Source organism: Leucopleurus acutus (genome assembly GCF_964270905.1).
Source record: "Leucopleurus acutus genome assembly, chromosome: 5".
Classification (NCBI taxonomy): Eukaryota; Metazoa; Chordata; class Mammalia; order Artiodactyla; family Delphinidae; genus Leucopleurus; species Leucopleurus acutus.
In genome coordinates this window covers 52,857,864-52,881,032 of record NC_139147.1, presented here as the reverse complement: position 1 = coordinate 52,881,032, position 23,169 = coordinate 52,857,864, and the positions used below count along the sequence as shown (strand labels likewise).

Genomic DNA, 23,169 nt, shown 5'->3' with positions numbered 1-23,169 from the left:
ACAGGCTATTAATTTTTGTATGGATGGTGGTTGTTTTAAATTGGGGTTATAATTTCTCAGGTTATAGGTATGAAATTTTATTTTTATTATATTAACTATAATATAAGTTATTAGTATTAGTAGTGATTTAAGTTATAAAGATTCCTTTACATGTTTTCTATGTGAACTTTCATGTCTTGATCATTGATACATGTTAATATCCCAGAGAACATTGAGTAAAGTACAAAATTTATGTCTTATTGAAAGCTGAATTTCTTTAACTCTATCTAAATTAGGCTCATTAAAATTCATGGAGGTCTAATCTCATATGTTGTGTGTATTAGCATTGCAATGCTTATATTCTCAAAGTTAATTTCAAGTTACAACTAGATTAACATTTTTACCAAAATTAGACATCTAATATTTCTCATTTCAGTATAGTTGTTTGACTTTTAAGGCAGATTATAAAGAAGGATTTATACATAACGTATTAAATGCTATAAAACAGACCATGTCTCCCCTTATTCTCCTCTTTTATTATCTTTTGAAGGAAAAATGGGTCCACTTCAGTAGACCACAAGGTGTATCACAAGTGACATAAAGTAGAAAAAGCCCAATTCCTCTTCTTATTTCACTGTTGGGAGACTTAGAGGCTAGCTTCAACCGATGGAAGACTGCGTCCATCTAGGATCCTGTAATTCTCAGTCTCTGCATGATCCTGGGTTGGAGTTCCTTTCTTTCTTTCTTTTTTTTTTTTTTTTTTGGCGGTACGCGGGCCTCTCACTGTTGTGGCCTCTCCCATTGTGGAGCACAGGCTCCGGACGCGCAGGCTCAGCGGCCATGGCTCACGGGCCTAGCGGCTCCGCGGCATGTGAGAGCTTCCCCGACCGGGGCACGAACCCGTGTCCCCTGCATTGGCAGGTGGACTCTCAACCACTGCGCCAGCAGGGAAGCCCTGGAGTTTGTTTCTTAACTTACGTCTCTGTAGTTCCTCAATCCAGATTGATTTAATTACATATTTGTAAGCACTTTCTACATACAAGACTCTCCTAGTGTTCAGGATAACCAGAATCCCAATGTTCTCTCCCCTTTCAAATTTAACAAAATGTTTTTATAGAAGAGGAACTGTTCAACTCCTTTAGGCAGAAGTAAAAATGATAAGGCAAACCTGATAGCTGCATTTTAACAAAACTAAAAATCTGATCAACATAGATCCACCAGGCTCTGGAATCAGACCTGAGTTTTACTTCCTGCTCTAGAATTCACTGGCTTTGTGGATGCAAGCAACTTACTACATCTATGCCCCCAATTCCACTTATTTCCCTTACTTTATGAAATGAAATAATAATAGGACCTACTTTCCAGGAGAATAGTTACCCTCCAAATATCTAAGCCCCCATATCCCCTGGTTATGGAATAAAACCAAACTAGATGTGGAGTCTTAGTATAAGTTGTAACAGTTCATTTTCATTTAAAATAGTTGTCCTTATTTTTTTTTTAATTTAAAACCAAAATCATTATCTCTTTCTCCCCTTCCTCTCTGCTTTTATTTAGCATAGTGGCTAATGAATTCTCAGCAAACACTCAATAACTGGGTTGCTGAGTTATTACAGTTAGGTTGATGACAGAGGGGGAAAGAGTATATGCATGCTGGGGTTGGAGGTGGGCAGGGGTAGGGCAGGAAAGGACTTGGAGGAAGAAGATGTCTATGGTACACTAGGAGCATAGACAGTTCTTTTAATGTATTTTTCCAGCACTCGCCTTCAGCCAAAGGTAAAATGTAACTTTCTTGTTTAAAATAGGATTTTTTACTCTTTTAGAGAAGTAGTCATTTTCTATAGATAGATCACATATTCACAATAAGAGGGAAACAAGGGAGAAGGGTTGAAGAAGAAGGGGAAATGATTTTGATTTAAAGAGACTTGTATATTAATGAAAATGGTAAGTGTTACAATATATTCTCACCCTCCATACCTAGTGTGCAGTCTTTAAAAATTTTTTTTTAAAAATGTTATCATGCGAATAAAGGGTATAGGGATTTAGATACTTGGAGGCTGATGTGTTATCTTCACATAACCCATCAGTCTCTCCAAATGTAAGCAAATACATTTCTGTGTCAAAGAGTAACAACTATCGTTCAGACTTGTTTTCATTAAAGGAAATATCTCAAATTAAATATCATCTGCCCATTTTAAAGATAAGAAAACTTAGATGAGTACTAAAAGTTTAACATTAAGTGTACATATGTAACACCATAAGGGGAATTCATGAAACTAAACATTCTATAGAGTGAGGACTCGCTGCCCTTTGTTGTGTGTCCTATGTCAGTGTGCCAGTTCCCATCATCCATTAGAACCATTTGCCCTTTTTATTTGCATCTTTCCTATTCCTAGATAAATGGTAAGGGAAGCAAGGATAAATTAAATTCTAATTACTCTATTTGCTAACTGTAAAGAGCTCTAAGGAAAAAAGCCCTCTAATTCATAATTAAAATGAAGTGTAAGAATTCTGTGACTTTAATTTACTCCCATTTCTCTTCTCCCTCCCACCTAGCATAATCAAGTTAACTAAATTAATACTTTACTTTTTAACATGAACCTGAAAGCTAAGAGTTGTTAGGTTTATTTACCTTGTTTTATTGGTAAGAGATTTCTTTCCTATAGGACTGTTTCCATTCCCTCAAATTCTAGCCACATTATAAACCTGTTCCTTACTTAATACTTTGTTGGCTAGGTATTTAGTTATTGTTGTTGGTTTGTTTGTTTTAATTATTTTATTGCACGAAAATGTTTTAAAATATCATTGGAGACTTGAAATGTATCTCCTTATATCTAGATACTAACACTGTGTCCAACTATCTTTATTTGTTCCTCTTAAATGATTAAGAATGCTACTGTTTCCTATGTGATAAAAACGATCTCTGACTTATGTTACTTCAAGTGACATTATTCTAAAATGACCTTGTGTACAATAATCTGTTGAAGATGTTACTAGATAAATACATAGAATGATTCCTCTTTTTGAGATTGTGGCTTTTGCTATTTTGGTGGAGAGGCACATGTTTATAAGAATGAACTTAAACTTATCTGTGAATCTCAGGTGCTGTCTTTCAGAAAATAAGTCCTCTGTGTACACAGGTTTCATTTTTAATCTAATGTTTCTGAAGGATAAATTACAGTGATATTTTTGGTGTAGTGTATGTGTGCTCTTACATGTGTGGGATGGGGGAAGGAGGTTGTGTTCGGGGTTTTGTAATTAAAAAGGTTTTTCTTAATTGTGCTAAGATTATCACAATTGTGTTTGTTTTCCCTACATCTCAAGGGTCCCACATGCTTTAACATTAAATTTTAGACAATATCTGAATCATAGGAAGATATTTCAAACTTAAAAATTAGGATGAAATGTTATCTTGAGGCATGTGAAAAATATTAATACAGGGTAACCTAGAGTAACCTAGAGTTTATAATAAATTTTGTGATAACTCAGATTATACTTCTTCCACAGGTAGTATAAATTCCCCTTAATGTATTCTTATTCGTTCAGCCTCTTTCAGTTAAACGAGTAGGATGTTCAAGACACTGTGGCGAATACAAAATGAATCAAGCACAGTCTAGTGAGGATGAGACAGGTATATAATTAAGGGATGAGGCATAGGCGAAGCATCCAGAATATATAATGTGGGATGCCCTAGGGGGAGAAACATTCCAATTGAGATGCAGGGTAAAAGAAGGAATAAAGAAAGCTTCGTGCAAGACGGATCTGTAGACATTAAAAGATCAGTAGGTAGGGCTTCCTTAGTGGCGCAGCAGTTGAGAGTCCGCCTGCCAATGCAGGGGACACGGGTTCGTGCCCCGGTCTGGGAGGATCCCACATGCCGCGGAGCGGCTGGGCCCGTGAGCCATGGCTGCTGAGCCTGCGCGTCCGGAGCCTGTGCTCCGCAACGGGAGAGGCCACAACAGTGAGAGGCCCGCGTACCGCTAAAAAAAAAAAAAAAAAAAGATCAGTAGGTGGTGGTGTTGTAGACATGACAGGAAGGAATAGCATGGAGGTGGGAAGGTAAGCACAGTGCAGGAAGTCAATTTTGGACAGACTATAGGGCATACAGAGAGAGTAAGTATGGTAGGTAAAACTATGGCAATATAAACTGAAAGCAGTTACGGAGTGGAGTGTCTCATATTCTATACCAAGTTATCTTTAACTTGGTAGACAAAAAAGAGCTTTGAAAACTTTTTTGGCAGAGGAATGATAGGATCAGAATATTTAAGTTGGTAGCATGTCCAATGGCATTGTGGTAAATTTGCAACAGTGAACTAGGAAGGCAGAAGAAAAAGATGTTTCCTTAGTTGAGAGTTTAAGAAGGCCTGAATCAGTGAGATTTCAGTGTGAACTGCTTCAGTTGATACTATCAATCTACACATTTGAGGAACTACTGTTTTCTCCTATTTGCAAAAGGCTTTGCAGATTTCCAGAGGACGTAAAATATTTATTTTTGGCTCAAAAAGTTGTGACTTACTGCAGTCTGTAAAGTAGTTTTAGATGAAATGATTTTGTCTAATGAAACGGATGCAGGTGGGAACATGGAGTTCAGAATGAAATCATCGTAAATCTTGTCATCCAGTCGCTTTAGATGAACAGAAACATGAACGTCATTTTAGTACCTGCATTTTTAGGTCCTTTACAAACATGTATGTATGCACATATGTAGTATAATGTAAGTCAGTCAGCAGTCAATGATCATTTGAGCCCTACTGTGTGTAAAGCATTGAAGGAATGTCCTATAAAATGAGGAAATCAGAGTCTTTGTCCTGAAAAAGATTCACGTAGAACTAATACAACAGAAATTGTTATTCCCATAGCTCCCTTTTATTTTATAATTGCTGACATTTTACTAGGTATCAACAGTGCATTAGATACTTGCTCCTATTAAAACAAATAATTGCATATAAATCCATATTACATTCCCCAGGATGAATTTTAAATGTGTTTATGACAGAAACATCAAGGAGATTTGATTGCAGAAATCATACATTGTATCCATTCTGGCAACAATTGCACAGGACTCAAATTAAGGATGACTTTATATGCCCATTATACAATGAGCACTTGTGATTTGACACATGTATTTGTTGGTTACAAGGGATTTTTTTATGTTAGGGGTTTTCATTGAACTGTACAATAATTAATATCTACTGAGACATTTCTTTTCTCTAGCAAAATCGAAAACACTCTGCCTTGTTCTGTTATTCAGTCCATAGTCAGAAACCCAAAGAGATATTTTTGTCATAGTGTATCTCTAGTGTATTGAATCTAATGAGGAATCAAAGCTATATATAGCACAGGACTTGTTTTTAAAGTGATACTTTAATGCTGTAAAATTTATATTTTGTAGCTTTAAATTGCAAACATTGATATTTTTCAAATGGATTCTTTAAACATGTTCCTTTTCTTAAGTTGCTAGGGAAGGGTATGGCCTTTTCCATTTTGCACTCTAAAGCTTCAACACCATTTTAGAACTGAGGGGTGAAAAAAGAATTGGTAGGTCATTGATTGGGTTACCTAGAACTATTCAAGTTACATCACATCCTTTTTGCCACAAATCAGCCTACACCTCTTAAATATGAACTAGTAAAGAGTTTGGGAGAGAGCTTCATGATAAAACCCTAATGATTAAAGGTCTTAAAATATGTTTAATCTGTCTTTACAAAGTTACTCTTTTTTTCTTTTAAGTTGCTTTCATTTCAAGTTGTTGGATTAGTTAAGAGCAGTTTGTTAGACAGTTCCCATATGTAACTGAGCAATCTGGAAACCAGAATTTCTGAATTCTGAGTAAACACTGGCTCTCTATGGTACCTTATGAGCGAGGTAACAATTTTGGTTTGTGTTGTTCACGCACCAAAAATTATATTTAAAATTGCTTGCACTCTGAAAGCCAGACCAGGTCTCTAGTTACCAGTAGTGCTAAAGCTTCGGCCTTGAAAGAACAAAGACGTTTCTGATTATACTTATGCATTGTTTTATCAAGAAGTTTAGAAATGTTCTGTTAACCCCAGAGAGAGATAGTTTAGAACACTTTTATTTGGGAGGAATTGAAATAAGAATTGCACCAGTGCTGCTTTCTTCTTTACTGAATCCTTACAGAGAATGCTAGCTTTTCAATAAAAACTGATCATGTTTGGGGACTTTTACTATTTACCTAGCTATCTATATGATTTATAGAAATTATAGCATCTCCTCTCAATATAAGAGAGGTTGAATCGGTTGTATTTTATTTTTTCACATAAAAAATGGTGCTACTTTCGGGCGGTGGTAAATAATCACGATGGTGCTCCTAACTCCTAAGTAAATTATATGATATTTCACTTGTTCAGATAAACTGAAATTATATATTCTCTTCAAAATTATAGATTGTCTAAGAACTGTTACTGTTTTAAGGTCCTCCAGAAGTTAAATTCTAAACTAACCCTTTGATTTCCTTTCAGGTCTTTTCCAATGGTCACCTGGGAAGTGAAGAATATGATGTTCCTCCCCGGCTTTCTCCTCCCCCTCCAGCTGCCACCCTTCTCCCCAGCATCAAGTGAGTTTTACTGAATTTGGAGATCAACTGTCCATGCATAAAGTTTTGTTATAAAGAGTGGTTTTGAGGTTCTTAGTACAGAAAGTACAGGGGTGAATATGCATCAATAAAAATGAACCAGCTGGATTTTTAAACTAAAGTACCAGAAATCGAGATCCTTTCTGATTCTTTGCTGATAACTACAGCATTTTTGAGACTTACCTACACTCTGAGATTACACATAAAGCAACAGAGAAAACGCTAAGTCTTCCCTGCATCCAAGAAGAGGCTCAGGTAGCGCAATGAGCTCTCCTTTCCAATTCATGTCTCTTCCTTAGAGGTATCACATTTACCCCACTACCCAGTTTGACATGATAAAATAATCTTTGGTTCCTCCAGTTTTCTCATCTCTCAAATCCATTCCGCCACTAAGTCCTGTTGATTGTTTAAAGTTTTTCATATTCAGCTAATCTTCCCCATTGCCCTAGTTCTGGCTTATAACGGGACAACTGAAAGAGCCTTCTACCTGATCATATGATATGATCTCAGAATGGAATATCAGTGGATTTTAAAGCTAGAAAAATGAGTTAAACTAGGTGTCTCGTTTGAAAAAATGGGGACACAAGAAGCATATCAGACAGTTAAGGGATAGTGTCTATCCAAATCAAACCTGGATAAAACCAAGTCTCCTGATGGCCATTTCCCTACTCTATATTAAATCAGGCTACCTGTCTTTCCTCCAGTATATTTTATTCAGGTAGCTGATTTAATTTAAATTCTGCTTTCCCCAGATCACTTCCCTACTCAAAGCCCAACATTGTTCTTTCTTTCCTTCTAAATTAATTCTGTGCTCTCCTGCTATATCAGTAAGATCCACAGAATTTTACCCAATTAAAATATCATTCAGGAATTCTAATGCTTGCCCTCTAATCTTGTCTTGATTTTTTTTCCTGGTTTTCTGAGTCTTTCATGCTGTTCCCTCCTGTGCACCGAGTTTTCAGAATCTTTATTCTGAAGATCCATGTCTCAGGCTCTATTTCTGTATGAAAACTTCTGTGACTTCAGTCATAATGATGGTAGTGAGACTGATTCTCATTCCTCCTCCTAGAGTTTATTTTCTACACATTTAATTATGTACTTTGCTCTACTGTTTTCTAATACTAAAGTGCCTCTGCACATTAAAAAGATTATAAGGTTTTAAGGGCAAAAACCTTTTCTCGTAACCTCTGCTTCTCCCTTAACACCTTACTGTTTAATGAGTATACTGATAGTACTTGGTCGCTTGGTGGATTGACTTTATCATCTGCTAAGGTCCTCATTTCTAACTGAAAGTCTTAGAGCATCTTCACTCCTTCCTCTGCTGGTCACTGGATGCAAAAGAATGATAAGCTAGATACCAGCTCCCAAAAATTTACTATCTACTTTAAAATAAAGTTAACGTACATGAAATCACAAGAGAACATTATGCACTAAACTGTATGCATCTAACTTGTTAGTTTTTATATAAGCTTGGAGAATAGACTATTATAGACTTTGTAAGTCAAGGATGTCTTGTAGAGAAGATGGAAATTTCCTGAGTCATGGAGGATGGGCACAATTGGGAAGGGGTGTGCATGAGAAAAAGCATGAGTATGAAATTTGACATCATTTAGGGGGCAGTGGGAAACTAAGCATTGCACCATTCTTTAGTGGCCACTTTTCTTGGAGCTGGCAGATATGTAGCAGACATAGAAGTTAGAAGCAAATATCTATATTCTGTGTAGTAGGTTGTACATCAGTAATAACATATGATATTGTAGCACCAAATGAACTCTGGATATTTGTATATGTGATTAAAACATCTAAGCTCAATTACCTCTAATTCAGAGAACATCAAAAAACGAAGTACATGAAATCTTGCTAATTAGAGATTAAAATTTTACATTCTGTTTATTAAATTCATATTGGCAAGTGGGATAAAAGGCAGAGGTCACCATTTGCTTCATCTGTATTTAGTGTTAAGTGCTTGTTTTTCTATAAAGAACAACAAATTCATAGTAAAATGCCTTTTATTGATATTTTTCTAACACTTCAGTTTGTATGTGTACCTGGATATACTTTCACCCCATTTACTCTTGATTATTTTCCCTCAAACAATGCAGTTGCTTTACTTAACCAGGGAAATACTTTAACAATGCATCCTTAACAGCAAATTAGTTTCCAATTTTGCATGCTGCAAATTAACCATAGTTAAAATTACAAGTGCTGGCTTTCAATGGCATGTTTATCTCTCCATTTTGTTTTTTATTCTGACATATAGGTAGCAGTTGTTCATTGTAGAAAATATGGAAAATATATAAAAGAAAAAAATTAAACAAATACATAAATATAAGCATTTACGTACCCCAGATATCAATGCCCAGAGTTTTTGTTTTGTTTTTCTTGAATTATTGAATTTTATTTTATTTTTTTATACAGCAGGTTCTTCTTAGTCATCCATTTTACACACATCAGTGTATACATGTCAATCCCAATCGCCCAATTCAGCACACCACCATCCCCACCCCCACTGCGGCTTTCCACCCTTGGTGTCCATACGTTTGTTCTCTACATCTGTGTCTCTATTTCCGCCCTTTCAAACCGGTTCATCTATACCATTTTTCTAGGTTCCACATATATGCGTTAATATACGATATTTGTTTTTCTCTTTCTGACTTACTTCACTCTGTATGACAGTCTCTAGATCCATCCACGTCTCCACAAATGACCCAATTTCGTTCCTTTTTATGGCTGAGTAATATCCCATTGTATATATGTACAACATCATCTTTATCCATTCGTCTGTCGATGGGCATTTAGGCTGCTTCCGTGACCTGGCTATTGTAAACAGTGCTGCAATAAACATTGGGGTGCATGTGTCTTTTTGAATTATGGTTTTCTCTGGGTATATGCCCAGTAGTGGGATTGCTGGGTCATATCGTAATTCTATTTTTAGTTTTTTAAGGACCTCCATACTGTTCTCCATAGCGGCTGTATCAATTTACATTCCCACCAACAGTGCAAAAGTGTTCCCTTTTCTCCACACCCTCTCCAGCATTTGTTGTTTGTAGATTTTCTGATGATGGCCATTCTGACCAGTGTTAGTTGATACCTCATTGTTTTGATTTGCATTTCTCTAATGATTAGTGATGTTGAGCAGCTTTTCATGTGCTTCTTGGCCATCTGTATGTCTTCTTTGGAGAAATGTCTGTTTAGGTCTTCTGCCCATTTTTGGATTGGGTTGTTTTATTAATATTGAGATGCATGAGCTGTTTATATATTCTGGAGATTAATCCTTTGTCCGTTGATTCGTTTGCAAATATTTTCTCCCATTCTGAGGGTTGTCTTTTCATCTTGTTTATGGTTTCCTTTGCTGTGCAAAAGCTTTGAAGTTTCATTAGGTCCCATGTGTTTATTTTTGTTTTTTATTTCCATTACTCTAGGAGGTGGATCAAAACAGACCTTGCTGTGACTTATGTCAAAGAGTGTTCTTCCTATGTTTTCCTCCAAGAGTTTTATAGTGTCCGGTCTTACATTTAGGTCTCTAATCCATTTTGAGTTTATTTTTGTGTATGGTGTTAGGGAGTGTTCTGATGCCATTCTTTTACATGTAGCTGTCCAGTTTTTCCCCAGAGTTTTAACATTCTGACTTTTTTTTCTTTTTAGCCTTTTTTTTTTACATGATTTAGATTACATTGTAGAGATAATTTCATGCTCTCCTTTGTCACTTAATATTTTATTAAGCATTTTTCTTAATCATTTATGCTGTACTGTATTTATCATGGAACCAGCATGGAATTCTGAAGTGACCATTAAAATAAAATCAGACTTGGTCCCAGACGTGACTCCGGTATTAATATTTGTCTGTCTTTGAACAAGGTAACTTCTCTGGGCCTCACTTTCTCCATCTGATAAATGAAGGGATCTGTTTATCTTAAATGATCTCTAAAATTCTCTTGAGCTTCAACCTTTTAGGTTCCATGCAGTGTTTTTTTAAGGGGTACTCATTTGTAGTATTAATTACATATGAATACTTGGCAACTTGAATGCTCATTTATAATTGGTTGGTTGCATCCCATTTTTGAAGCCAGTATAACTTGGATTACTGCTCTGGGTTTTTTGTTTGTTTTTTTGTTTTGTCTACTTCACCTTCATTAGAGTGTATAACCAGAGTACAATGAGAATAGATCTTCAGCTCTGGAGAGGCATAGAATACAGGTCTTAGCAAAATGTCACTCAGGGAAATAGGGATGTTGGATGTTCAAGTGTATTGTTTCCGTGTCAGCGTCTTAGTACATGTTTCAAAATTAGGCCAAAGCAAAATAACAGATTGCTACCCATCATAGCCTTTGATAGTTCTCACAAATGTTGAGAGCCCCAGTGTTGAATTCAGTAATGTCAAAGCTAATATTTACCTTTCAAGCTATACTGTGTTGTTATTAATATTTACTGAAGTATAATTGTTAAATTATTTGATGTTACTCTGATTCCCATTAAATTGGTGGAAGAGGCTACTCTCTGATAGTGTTTTCTTTCTTGTAAAACAGTATGACTGCAATTATATGACTTTTATTGTGTAATGTATCTGGAGACCTAGAAGAATATAGAATTTATTTTGAAAGCATATTCTGTCATAAAAGTAAGCTGAAACTGTACTAGTGCATATAGGTTTACTTATTTTTTTTCCTAAATGGTTTCTGCTTAAGATGATTGACACTTAGCTATAAATATAAATTCTTAAAAGCTTGAAATAGGGGTAATCATAATTTTTTTAGGGGAAGAATGAAAAAATCTATGTGGATTATTTTTATTGTAGTGTCAATTTTTACTAAATTATTTTTATCTTGAAATAATTTGATTTTTCAAAATTAAATGAAACCTGAAACAGTTAAAACTACTTACTTTACTTAACACAAGATGTTGGCCAATAAGCAAAGGAATTACTCTAATAATGGAATAATTACTTCAGGTAAGATATTGTTCTGGAATGCTGAGGAATGTCATTTTTTAGAAGAATATTTTTCTTGTTCCTTGTCTTTTAGAAATGGACCTTTTGTACTTTTGACATATTAATCTTAAACTTTCAAATACATGTGAATCAATATTACTTAATATTTTTGTAAAAAGGGTGTTTTGTTGTTGGAGGTGGTGGTGTTGATCGTTGTTATAGATTTTTTCTAAACAGATAAGGTGCTAATAGTTTAAGCTCAGTGAATAGAGTATCCAGGTTTTGCCTAACTATCCTGTTTTCATTCAGTTGCGTACTGACTGGAGAGTCAGAGTGAACAAGATAAAATCCCATCCTCATTGGAATTTGTGCTCTAGTTAAGGAGAACAGCAAGTAAACAAATAACCATAGTATATTGTCAGGTAGTGGTAAGTGCTAGAAGGAAAAGTAAAGCAGGGAAAGGGATACTCAGTGATAGGGAGGTTTATACTTCAGATGAGGTCATTAGGAAAGGTAATATTGAACAGAAACCTGAAAGAAGGGAGCAAGCCATGAGACTGCCTAGGTGAAGAGCATAAAAGCTAGACAGTGAGGCAAGTGAATCCCTTTGGCTTATCTGGAGAACAGCTAGAGGGACAGTAGGGCTGGGGTTGAATAAGGTATATAGGAGCTAAATCGTATATTGCCTTTAAGGCCATGATAAGAACTTTGGTTTGGTTAGTTTTAGGAGCCATCGAAGGTTTTGATCAACATGATGACATGATGCTGGTTTGTGTTTTTAAAGAGGGTCACTGGCTGCTACATGAATTGTCTTTAGGACAGCTGAAGTGAGACCAATGGAGAGTGTAGTCGTCTGATGTGGTGAACCAGTAAGAGGTGGTCAGGGCTTTGGGGTGATGGTGATGGAGTTACACAGTCCACTTTGGGTTGTATTTTGACCCAACAGTACCTGTTAATAAATCAGATGTCTGTGAGGTACAATAAATAGGGATGGTTGATTTTTATATAGGTTTTTGCTTAACGAAACTGGGTGAATGGGTTGGTGCCATTTACCAGAGGGAGGGAAATTGGAGAAGGGCAGGGGTGGGAAGGGGGCAAGGGTGGTAAAATTAAGACTTAAGGATCTGTTGAGTTTCGGTGCCGATTACACACACATCCGAATAGTGATGTTGAGGGGACAATTGGACATACCATCTAAGGTTTCACCTTTATATTATATTCAAGTAAATACTTTAGTAGGTACTATCTAAAGCTGATAAAATGATTTCTACATGACCAGTGCCCAAATTTAATTAGATTTGTTATACTCTTAGACATATAAATGTAATCCTAGAAGTTTTTTTCTAATATAGGAACTTATATATGAAAATATCACCTTAAAAACTATATCATTTACCCCTGAAATGTTGATATTGTAGAAAACGTATTTAGAACATTTCTGTGTGGTAAAAATTATAATAAACATTATCTATTATCATAATCTAAAACAAACTAGAAATGTGGATTTGTGAATGCACCCTCAACTACTGCCACCTTCCAGTGAGTGATCTAAGAGGTCCACACCACCAAACAGCATCAGCATCTGTGCCCGCGTGTATGTGAGAGTGGTTGTTTTTAAATAAATAGTGGCCAAAATGGTCTGTAGATAGAAAAGTGCAAAAGACAAAACTAGACCAGTTTGACTGAAATGGTGGTCAAATTCATGGGAGAAGGGAAGTTTTGTTTTGTTTTGCTTTGTTTTTGACTGGGGAGTGAAAAACAGAAAGAAGAGATAAAAGCAGTATGCCACAGGAGTATTAAGGCAAACATCACATTGTAATTTTTAAAAACTTAAGAGAAAGAAGCTTGATGGAAAATTTTCATCTTACATACTGTGCATACCGGGCTTCATTGTTTATGCATAATGGCAAAAGAGCAGGGTAACATGTTCTGTTATTGTTCACCTGAGGGTTTGTATAGACAATACACACTTCAGTTTTACATGAATCCTGTTTATATTCAATGATAAGAAATTAATTTCATTGATTTAAAGAAAATATGGTAGAGAACTTTAAATGGAAGATCAAGCTGTAATTAAGAGCTACTCTTTTCTTAACCCTAGTGAATGAACAGTGATGCTCTTTTGTTAATTTTTGAACCAGCTTTCATTCAAATACCTTAAAATATTTTCAAGATTTGTCAAGATGTTGCACTAGTTTTACTTGTTGTACCTTGGGTAGATAGAAAGGTGAACTACTATTGAAGATGGCAGTCCTTTGTAAGTTACAACTGACATGATGTGTATGGGATAGTGTGGGATGGGTCCATCTTTTCAATTTATTCATTATGATCACTATGGCATTCTTCTCTCATTGTGTATCATGTAGAAATGTTTGTGCATTTGGTTTTGACCTATTGATGTGACTCAGTATTTGAAACTCAGACTTTATTTTTTCTGCATATTCTTATTGATTTATAAATTTTGTTCAAATCTCCCGTGAAGCAGCTTGACCATCCTAACGTAGGTTTTCTAATGTCTTGTGGTAAATCCCTAGAACCTGCTTGTTGACACACTGATGACAAGAGTTGAGGGCTGCAAGCATATCATTTTAAACTAGTCTCAACAGAAAGAGAAATGGTGTGTGGAAAGGGTACAAAATAAATACTATGGGTATTATTTTTTTTTTCTCCTTTTTATTTTAGTATTATAATTTCTAAATTCAGATAGAATCCCTCTCTCATCATTTGTGGGAAAATGGCATTTGGCGGATGGCTATAATCTGGGTGTGGGAATGCAACTAATTCCACTAATCTTTCATTTTCTCTGACTAAGATCTAAGATGAATACTGATATTAACACTAATCCCACTAGTCTGACAAATCTGTTACTTGTAATTTACCATACAACTGATTTATGATCACAAATAATTAGGTAGCCTTACACAAATAATTGTGAGCCATTGGATTCTATTTAAATATGCAATCTAAATTATGTTCCTTATACTGTCTCTTTTTTGTCCCATAGAGGCATAATTTGCTATATATTCTCCACTTCTCCATGAACATATTGATCTGTTCATCGAAAATGCATAGGGTTAGAATGAGATTCTATTTTCACATTAAGTGAGAGCATCTTGACGTATTCCACCATATTCAAGCATTCCTTGTTTCTGTCCACATTTCTCTGTAGGCTCAAATAGAATTAGATAAGTTATTTGAAGGCCACTAGGGATATTAAGCATATTTGTTTGTGAAAGATGCTAATCTGCAGTATCTTAAATGAGTTAAAATGAATTTTCAACCTTAAAATGAAAATTTTCCAGTTGTTAAATTAAAGCATAATTTTCATATAGTAAAATTCACCCTGCTTTATTAATGTACAGTTTTATGAGTTTTGGTAAACGCACAGTCATGTATTCACTACCACTGTCAAGATAGAAAACGGTTCCTTTACTCCAAAAACACCCCCCAGGCCTGTGTCAACTTTACCCTAAACCCTTGGAAATTATCAATCTGATTTGTGTTATATAATTTTGCTTTTTCCCAAAGGTCATATAAATAGAATCATATAGTATAGAGCCTTTTGAGTTTGGGTTCTTTCTATTACCACAATGAATTTGAGATTCATCCAGGTTGTCAAGAGTATCAATAGTTTGTTCCTTTTTTATTGCTCAGAGTATGTATTCCATTGTAAAACACACTGTGGTTTGTTTATCCATCCCTCTGCTAAGGGACATTTGGGTTGTGTCCAGTTATTGGCGATTATAAGTACTGCCACATTTAATATCACCGTGAAGTCTTTAATGTTCAACATGTATTGGAAAATTAGATTCTCAAAAACAAAAGAGTTTCCTCAACATCTATCTTTTTGATTTCTAAAGCAGTCCTCTAAAAGTGTTAGAAATGAATATTGCCCTTGAATAAGTTAACTTAAAAATTAACCTCAAATTTATTTCTCCAGCTTAAAAACAAGTCAGTGAAAACTATACTTAAAGTATAAACTATACTTAAACTATAAGTGAAAACTTAAAATTAAAGCTTATATTCAGGCTAATAATACACCACACTGATTCTTCTGGATGTCATGAAAGAATCCTCAAAATTAGTATGTATATTTATAAAACCCACTCTTGAGATGCTGGGGAAATGGCTTACAGGTGGCACACAGGCAATCCTCATTTCACATACAGCTAGATTTTGTGTTACCACTTCTCTGGGCTATGATTTCTCGAAGTTGGGTGTTTTGCCTGTTAGGATAGTTAGTACAAGAAATATGGACTAATGTATATGGCAGGCTCTGAAGATTCGGTTTTAATAAAAGATATTTTTCAAAGCCTTGCTTTCAGAGATTATTAAATAAGATTTTACATGTAGAAGGCAAGCAACATAATATATTTAAAATATTTTTCTACATTATGAAAGTATCCTAAAAATGATTTTCTTTCCCGTATCAGTTTGGTCATGTATTTCTCTAATAGCCTCTTGTTCTTTTTGTCTAAAAGCTGTGAGTGCTTCGTGGGACACACACCATGCCAGGCCTTGGTTGACTCAGGGTCTGCCCTTAAGCATTTTGCAATTAGACAGAAATAGAAGAAAGACATAGATGAATATATAGAAAACACACTGTCAATGTATGAACACTTACCAAATACATATAAAAGATTAAAGTTCAAAGAAAATTACTGTTTTGTGGGATGTCACAGGAGGTTCATCTATAGACAGTAAAGATGGGTATTTCTACTTTGCTTTATTTCTGGAAAAGTTGAACTAATCAAGGTATCAGGAATTGCTCAAATGAAGGAAAGAAAAGTACTTGGTAAGGGTAATGTTTGAGGTGTGTTATGTAGGAAAAGCCAGTGGGATATGCAGAAGGTCACGCCTCTGATCATATGCCTCTCACACCAGGAATGTAGAAGGCTGTAGAGGATTGTATCTGTGAGCCTTCATCTTCAAAATGCAAAAATCACTAATTAAGAAGAGCATTAGAAAATGTATTCTTGGTTTGTTTCAAGTGTGCACATGCAGATAGTGGATGTATTCCTCATTAAAGTTTAAATAACACACATTGAATTTAACAAGAGGCGAAGGCTGTGGGGAGGATGGCTGTGTATCTTTAAGACTATGTGTCCTTGTGCATTACCAGTGTATTCATTCAGGAATGACAGCCGCAGTGCAGAACACTCTGTGAATGTCTGATGATAATATAAAGGGAATGAAGTACTGGTGTAAATGGTGGGATGGTTTACGTGGCAGTTTTAACGTGGAACCAGCCAAATAAAATTGATCTATTTTATTCCTCTGGTATCCTAAAAATTTCCCATGAGCTAAATCAATGACTGAACATTTTCCTATGTCCCGTGAGATATTTTCTCCACTACCAAAAGTAAACATACATGATTGCTAATGAAAATTCTTTATTTTTACCACTTATCTAGTTGCAAGTAAAACTGAACCTACTTTTTGCATGAGTTTGTGAAGGGAAAAAAAAAAATCCCGCATGTAATTACAAATAATGTAATTATTTACATAAATTGAGTTTTCCCTTTTGGTATTTTATATACAAATTCTTCATCTATTTGTACCTTCCTTATTTATTATTTTTTTATTAAGACTTTTTTTTTAGAGCCATTTTAGATTCATAGCAATATTGAGGAGAAGGTACAGATATTTCCCATATACCCCTGGCTCCCACACATGCCTAGCTTTCCTCATTTTCACCATCCTCCACCATAGTGGTACATTTGTTAAAAATGATGAACCTACATTTATACGTAACCACCCGAAGTTCATAGTTTACATTCCCTTTTTTACATGATAGAAATTGCTTTTATTTTCCCCTTCAGAATTGAATAAGATCAATTTTGTATAAAAATTTGTATAATATTGAGTAAAGTGCACTGGAATGATATTCTTATAAATTGGCTTATTTTTAACTAGAATATTATACTAATATAAAAAGTTTGCTTTAAAATATAATAAGATAAAATATGACTCTTTAGAACTGTATTAAAATGGTGATAAGATATCTAGGCATTTTTTTTTCAGATTTAGATACGCAACAAATGCCACTCGAAGCCTTTCTTCACTTCTAGTATAATTCACTAAAATCCATTTAAGCTAATTACCTGCGACTAGTAAGTTTTAGCAGTAAGCCCCTATAATTCCATAAAATATTAGATAAGCTTTGCTTTTCATTTTCTTCAGGATACTTCATCTGTTGATTTGCAGCAAAGCTAAAGAGTAGGGGGGAAGCTACCCTGATTAAATTCTTTATCATTGAAGATAAAATATAGAATCAGCCAGAACAAATGTGGTTTCACAAATCACGCATTCTTGTGTCATAGTGCAGTGCTTCTTTGAAAACTCTTAAATCTTTGGAACTAAGCTGCAACAGGCAGATAGAACATTCCTGACATTGATGTGGTTGTTGAATATTTGGTCAGTAAGTCTTTTTCTTTTATACAGTATATGCTTAAATTGCAAAGGAAAAAAAATTCCTTGTACATGACAATATAGTAGGACATAGAAAGGATGTGTATTTTTCTCATTTCTTTTGCTAACAGAACCCACTCTGGCCCTTGAGTTAGCTAAATTTATCTCCATGTTTATAAGAATTTATGAAAAGCTAATGTTTGAAATCCCTGCTGTAATTCCCATCAGATCACCATTTTGCAGTCCGTGTACTCACTGGCCTTCATTTGGGATATACATCTTCCAAGGTTTTACACCATGGTAGGTGTAACCCTTAAGTTATTAATAAGGTTATTAGCTTGTGCTCTGGGTGGTGACAGTGGACTTCCTGTCACTGTATCATTGTGCTTTCATTTCACCATAAACTGTCATTTGAATTCCAGGGTCGCTCAAACAAACAAGAATTCAAAAATCGGTATTGAAAAAAGTCTTCAAAGACAGATAAAAACACACTTGAAAAATCTTAGGAGAGATTTTTTCTTTCATCTCTGAACTTCCTAGAGACTCAGATATATAGTTGAAATTTGAAAACCTTTAGGTTTTTCAAAATGTCTTCTTGCAGTGGGCACAGAGAAAAGCCCTTAAAGTTCTTTTCATTCGAACTAGTTAGGAGAAATAAAAATGAAAAAGTTTTTTTCAGGCTTGATGGTTCATATACCAAAGGCCTCTTGCTCCCTCTACAGAAGGTGCTTCAAAATTGCAGTCACAAATATTAAAAAAAAAAAAAAAAAAAATTTAACGAAACAGATTTGTCTTGAGGTTCACGATTTAAAACAAGGTTTGGATCCATATGTACCTCCAGTGTCCTGCAAACAGGTTGGTTGTCCTAAAGTTGGTCAGGGTAGGTTTGTGTGTTTCTACTTTGGTGTTTCTCACTGGCATCAGCTTAGGATAAACTCCATTAGCAACAACTGTTAAAAAAAAAAAAGTACGTTTTTGTCGTTTTGTTATTAATTGGCTTTGTCCGTTTACTCAATGGATGAGTAAAATGCTTGGGAATTTCTTTTGATATTAGGTAATTGTTTTACATATTTGCATTCTTTTTTACTTAGCCAGGGAATTTAAGCCATAAAAATAATGGCCTCTACCTTAAAGACTTATAAAGTTCTCTTATTATCTACTTCTGATTGTTCCAGTCATTGTTAGATCTTTGTTAATTTTTGTCCCAACAACAACTATCTGAATTGTAACTTCACAGGAGAAAGAATTGTTTCACTTAACTGGATTTTTTCAACTATAAGTTATATTCCTAAGAGACAGTTGAACTTTCTATAAATACTTCATTAATATATAAAATAACCTTGCATATGTATCATCTTAATTTACCAATTTAAGTTAAATAGGAACAAAATGTTAATATTTTAATAGCTTTGGTGTAAATAATTTTATGCATTCACTTACAACTCCAGGACCTTTTTATTTTATTTGACAGGTTACTAGCTTCTCTTATTGTGCCATTTTAAAATTATAAGTATGAAAACTCTTATTTCATCAAGAGTTTTAAAAGTCCTTTTAATTTGTATTTAGTATAAGAACAGCCCTTCTGATGTTACCCTGTAATTGAAAAATGAACACAAGTGACAAAGTAGTTTCTTTGATTTGAATATGTCACATCAGACTTGCCTGTCCTGAATTATTATGCTAAAACTAGACTGGATTTTTTTTTTCCCCCTCTGGTAGGTGTACTGGTCCATTAGCAAATTCCCTTTCAGAGAAAACAAGAGACCCAGTAGAGGAAGATGACGATGAATACAAGATTCCTTCATCCCATCCTGTTTCCCTGAATTCACAACCATCTCATTGTCATAATGTAAAACCTCCTCCTAGGTAAGAATATGGGCCATTTATCATCACCTCACGTCTGCAGTAAGCATTATCATTTATGGCATTTGTTTTTAAACAACTGAATCACATCTGTTTAATAAAAACCCTTGATTTCTTGCTCAAAGCCTCCTCTACCTATAATACTATTTTCCTCCGTGGCCTTTCAGAGAAAATGAAAAGATGTAGATTTCTATTAACTAGGAAGTCCTTTGACTAAATTAGTTGACTGGTAAGTCTAATGGAATAATTGGTTGCCCCTCTCCCCAAAAAACAAATTGTACTGTAGTAAAACTTTACTGTAGCTTACATATAGTGGTGATTAATTCATGAATTTTCAGTAAGCTATTTTCAATGCATTTTATCAGTTCTAAGCACATATCTCATGAAGAAAAATTAGTGCTTAGAAAATAAGGTATTATACCAACCTTCCTTAGAATTGTTCTTCATGAAGTAAGGACTAGTATAATCTATATTGATTTGCAGATCTTGAAGAATTGAAAAAAATTATTTCCCTTAGCTATTTTTATCAGGTACTATTTTACTTTTCCTTGGATCAAACAAGAATGTGAGGAATTGTGTTCTGTTTTCTTCTTGTCAGTTGTTTATTCTCACTGTTATAGAGACATCCTTGGTCTTTGAAGTGGCAGCCCCATGGAGGTATAGGAGTTATTGAAAATGGGTGTTGTGTATTGAAACATTAGTTTGTCTTTAAGTAGAAGGACAATTCTGTGTTTAAATAATTGAATTAGTAAATCATAATCTAGTATTATTTTTGTTTTTTTAAATCTAATTGACATATATGAAGTACTCAGTAAGTCAAATCTCAGTTTCAGACTTATTTTCTGAGCTCCAGTTTTCTTTGTCTAATTACATCCCTGGAGCTCTGCTTGGCACATACAGAAGAGGGCTCAGCTACTGCTGGTGGCCCAGCCTTCTTGCCTTTCAGTATCTCTTTACTGACTGAGGAATAGGAGAGCTATTTAACACTTCAGTCATCTATGTCATCTTTACTTAGTGTGCCATTTCCTTTTGAGGTCAAGTCAATCAACAGAAAGCATTTTATGAGTGGAGTGTTCCTTTCTTTTCAGATGAAAAGTCTAAAAAATGTTTTAATGCCTTTCTTCAAGTATTGTATTGCAGTACTTGGAAAAGAGAAGCAAAACTCCATTTAAACCAGAGATCTGCCTTAGTGAGTTACAAGGTTAGAATTATCAACACTATGCAGAATTATTAACCATGGTTATTAACACTTTGCTGTCCAGGGCTTCATATTTCAAAGCAAGAACCAAACCTTTCTTTGCTGATTGCTGGTCTTTAGAACATTTGTTGGTAACATTGAGAAGACAGAGAAATAACTGAGATAATAATTTGTTATGTTAGAAGAACCAAATGTCTACTATTGTTATTAGAGAAAAAAGTTATTCCTTTACATCAAGTATAAATTCTTACAATTTTCAGTTCCCTTGGCTCTTACAAATGTGTAGTAATTTTAAAAACTGAAATAAGATGAGCTTTTTTGGTCTCCTTGGGCTCGCATTGTTTTTCACCACTGGATAAGTGAGTGGTATAATTTTAATACTTTAAATTTTAACTGTCACATCATACTGGATGACATTTTTGGTGGCAGGCCTCCCAAATCCTGAAAATAAATTTGATTTATGACCACCATTACCATCTTTCTACAGTTACAGAGAAGTAATAAATGTTGATAATCCCTAATCTTAATTGGAGTGAATTTTCTGTCTAATTTGTTCTTGAAAGTCAATGGATGAAGTATCTTCTTAGGTCCTCTACAAAGCACTCTTTAAACTTAGACACATCCTTTCCTTCTGTGTTTTTCCTCTCTTTGGAACATCAGGAGAACTAAATTGTCAGTATATGGAGAAAGTTAAACCATATTATTCATAGATTCATAAACCATATTATTCCTAGATGAATAATTCCATTTCAGTAAAAGTCCATCATTACTATGAAAATTCAATACATGATAACTATTTTTAAATGAACCATCTCTGGCCCCTTAAAGAGATGTGGCCACCAGAGAGAATGGAAATGAATTTCAGATGAAGCACTTTGCAATAACTATTCAAATGTCCAATATCTCCTCCATTATGTATGTACTTTTACTTTGCCCCAAGAATTCAGAGTAAATCAGGGGAAAGTAAAATATAAACTCTGCCTTCTGTAGCTCTTTGTGAGCACAGTAACTTGGTGAGCAGATAGTCAGTTGCTACACAGCTATATTCTGAAGACAAAATACGCTCCGTGCCTTCTCTTCCTGCTGCTACCTTCCTGTGCCCCGGATTTGTGCGTTACATTCATAGTATGATTCGAAAGCATTAATACCAACAATAAAAACACTTTTTTTAGGGCTTCCCTGGTGGCGCAGTGGTTGAGAGTCCGCCTGCCGATGCAGGGGACGTGGGTTCGTGCCCCGGTCTGGGAGGATCCCACGTGCCGCGGAGCGGCTGGGCCTGTGAGCCATGGCCGCTGAGCCTGCGCGTCCGGAGCCTGTGCTCCGTGACGGGAGAGGCCACAACAATGAAAGGCCCGTGTACCGCAAAAAAAAAAAAAAAACACTTTTTTTAGTATTATCCTTTTACGGACACCCAGATTAAAATATTTGTTGTGTACCCAAGGCCTTTGCTAAAGTCATTTCTCCACAGTTGTCAGAAGTGCCAGTTTTGTTCATGGCAGTGGTGAAATTATACTCCAGACTCTAGGTCTTTGAATATGCCTATCTGAATTTTAATGGACTTTCTGAATATTTAATAATTCTCCTTCCTTGACAGGCTCTAGTTTATGATAAGGAAAGCTTAACTTACAGAAATAAAAATATACTGTTAAGTACCATTAACCAGTAATGATGTCATTGGGACTTTCACATATTTTTTGCCTGCATATTACATTTTCTTCTTCAAAACCTTGATAAGGTAATATTGAAATCTTCCAAAATGATATGTTAATTCCACAGGTGTGTTTAGGGTATCAGCAATTTTGTGGCCCTTGTGATTCTTAGTTTCACGTAAAAAAAGAAAAAAAACCTTTGTCTTCCATGGAATAGTTACTTCTGCTTTGTAAAAGTATTCAGGTATCTAGATAATATTACTTTACTTTCTCTAGAAAAGGAAATTAATTATATTTATATCCTAACTTTATTACATGAGCAGCGTTGCTAGTTCCCATCATCTCCCCACCCCCAAATGACTTTTAAATGGAAAGTAATTATCCTCATGATTTTTGTCCTTTGATTTCTGCTTTAGGTCTTGTGATAACGGTCACTGCATATTGAATGGAACACACGGTACGTCTTCAGAGATGAAGAAATCAAACATCCCTGAGTTAGGCATATATTTAAAGGGTATGTATAAGACATATTCTCTTTGTAGTCTATGTC

At 35.0% G+C, this 23,169-nt stretch overlaps 1 protein-coding gene across 1 annotated transcript in view; it reads left to right on the top strand.

Moving 5' to 3' along the window:
- CBLB (Cbl proto-oncogene B) overlaps positions 1–23,169 on the top strand; it is a 211,273-nt gene that overhangs the window by 155,559 nt on the left and 32,545 nt on the right. The window contains exons 12-14 of the mRNA XM_082840327.1: positions 6,459–6,553; positions 19,629–19,775; positions 23,036–23,133. Coding sequence (XP_082696453.1) covers positions 6,459–6,553; positions 19,629–19,775; positions 23,036–23,133 — 340 coding nt within the window. The remainder of the gene's footprint in view (positions 1–6,458; positions 6,554–19,628; positions 19,776–23,035; positions 23,134–23,169) is intronic.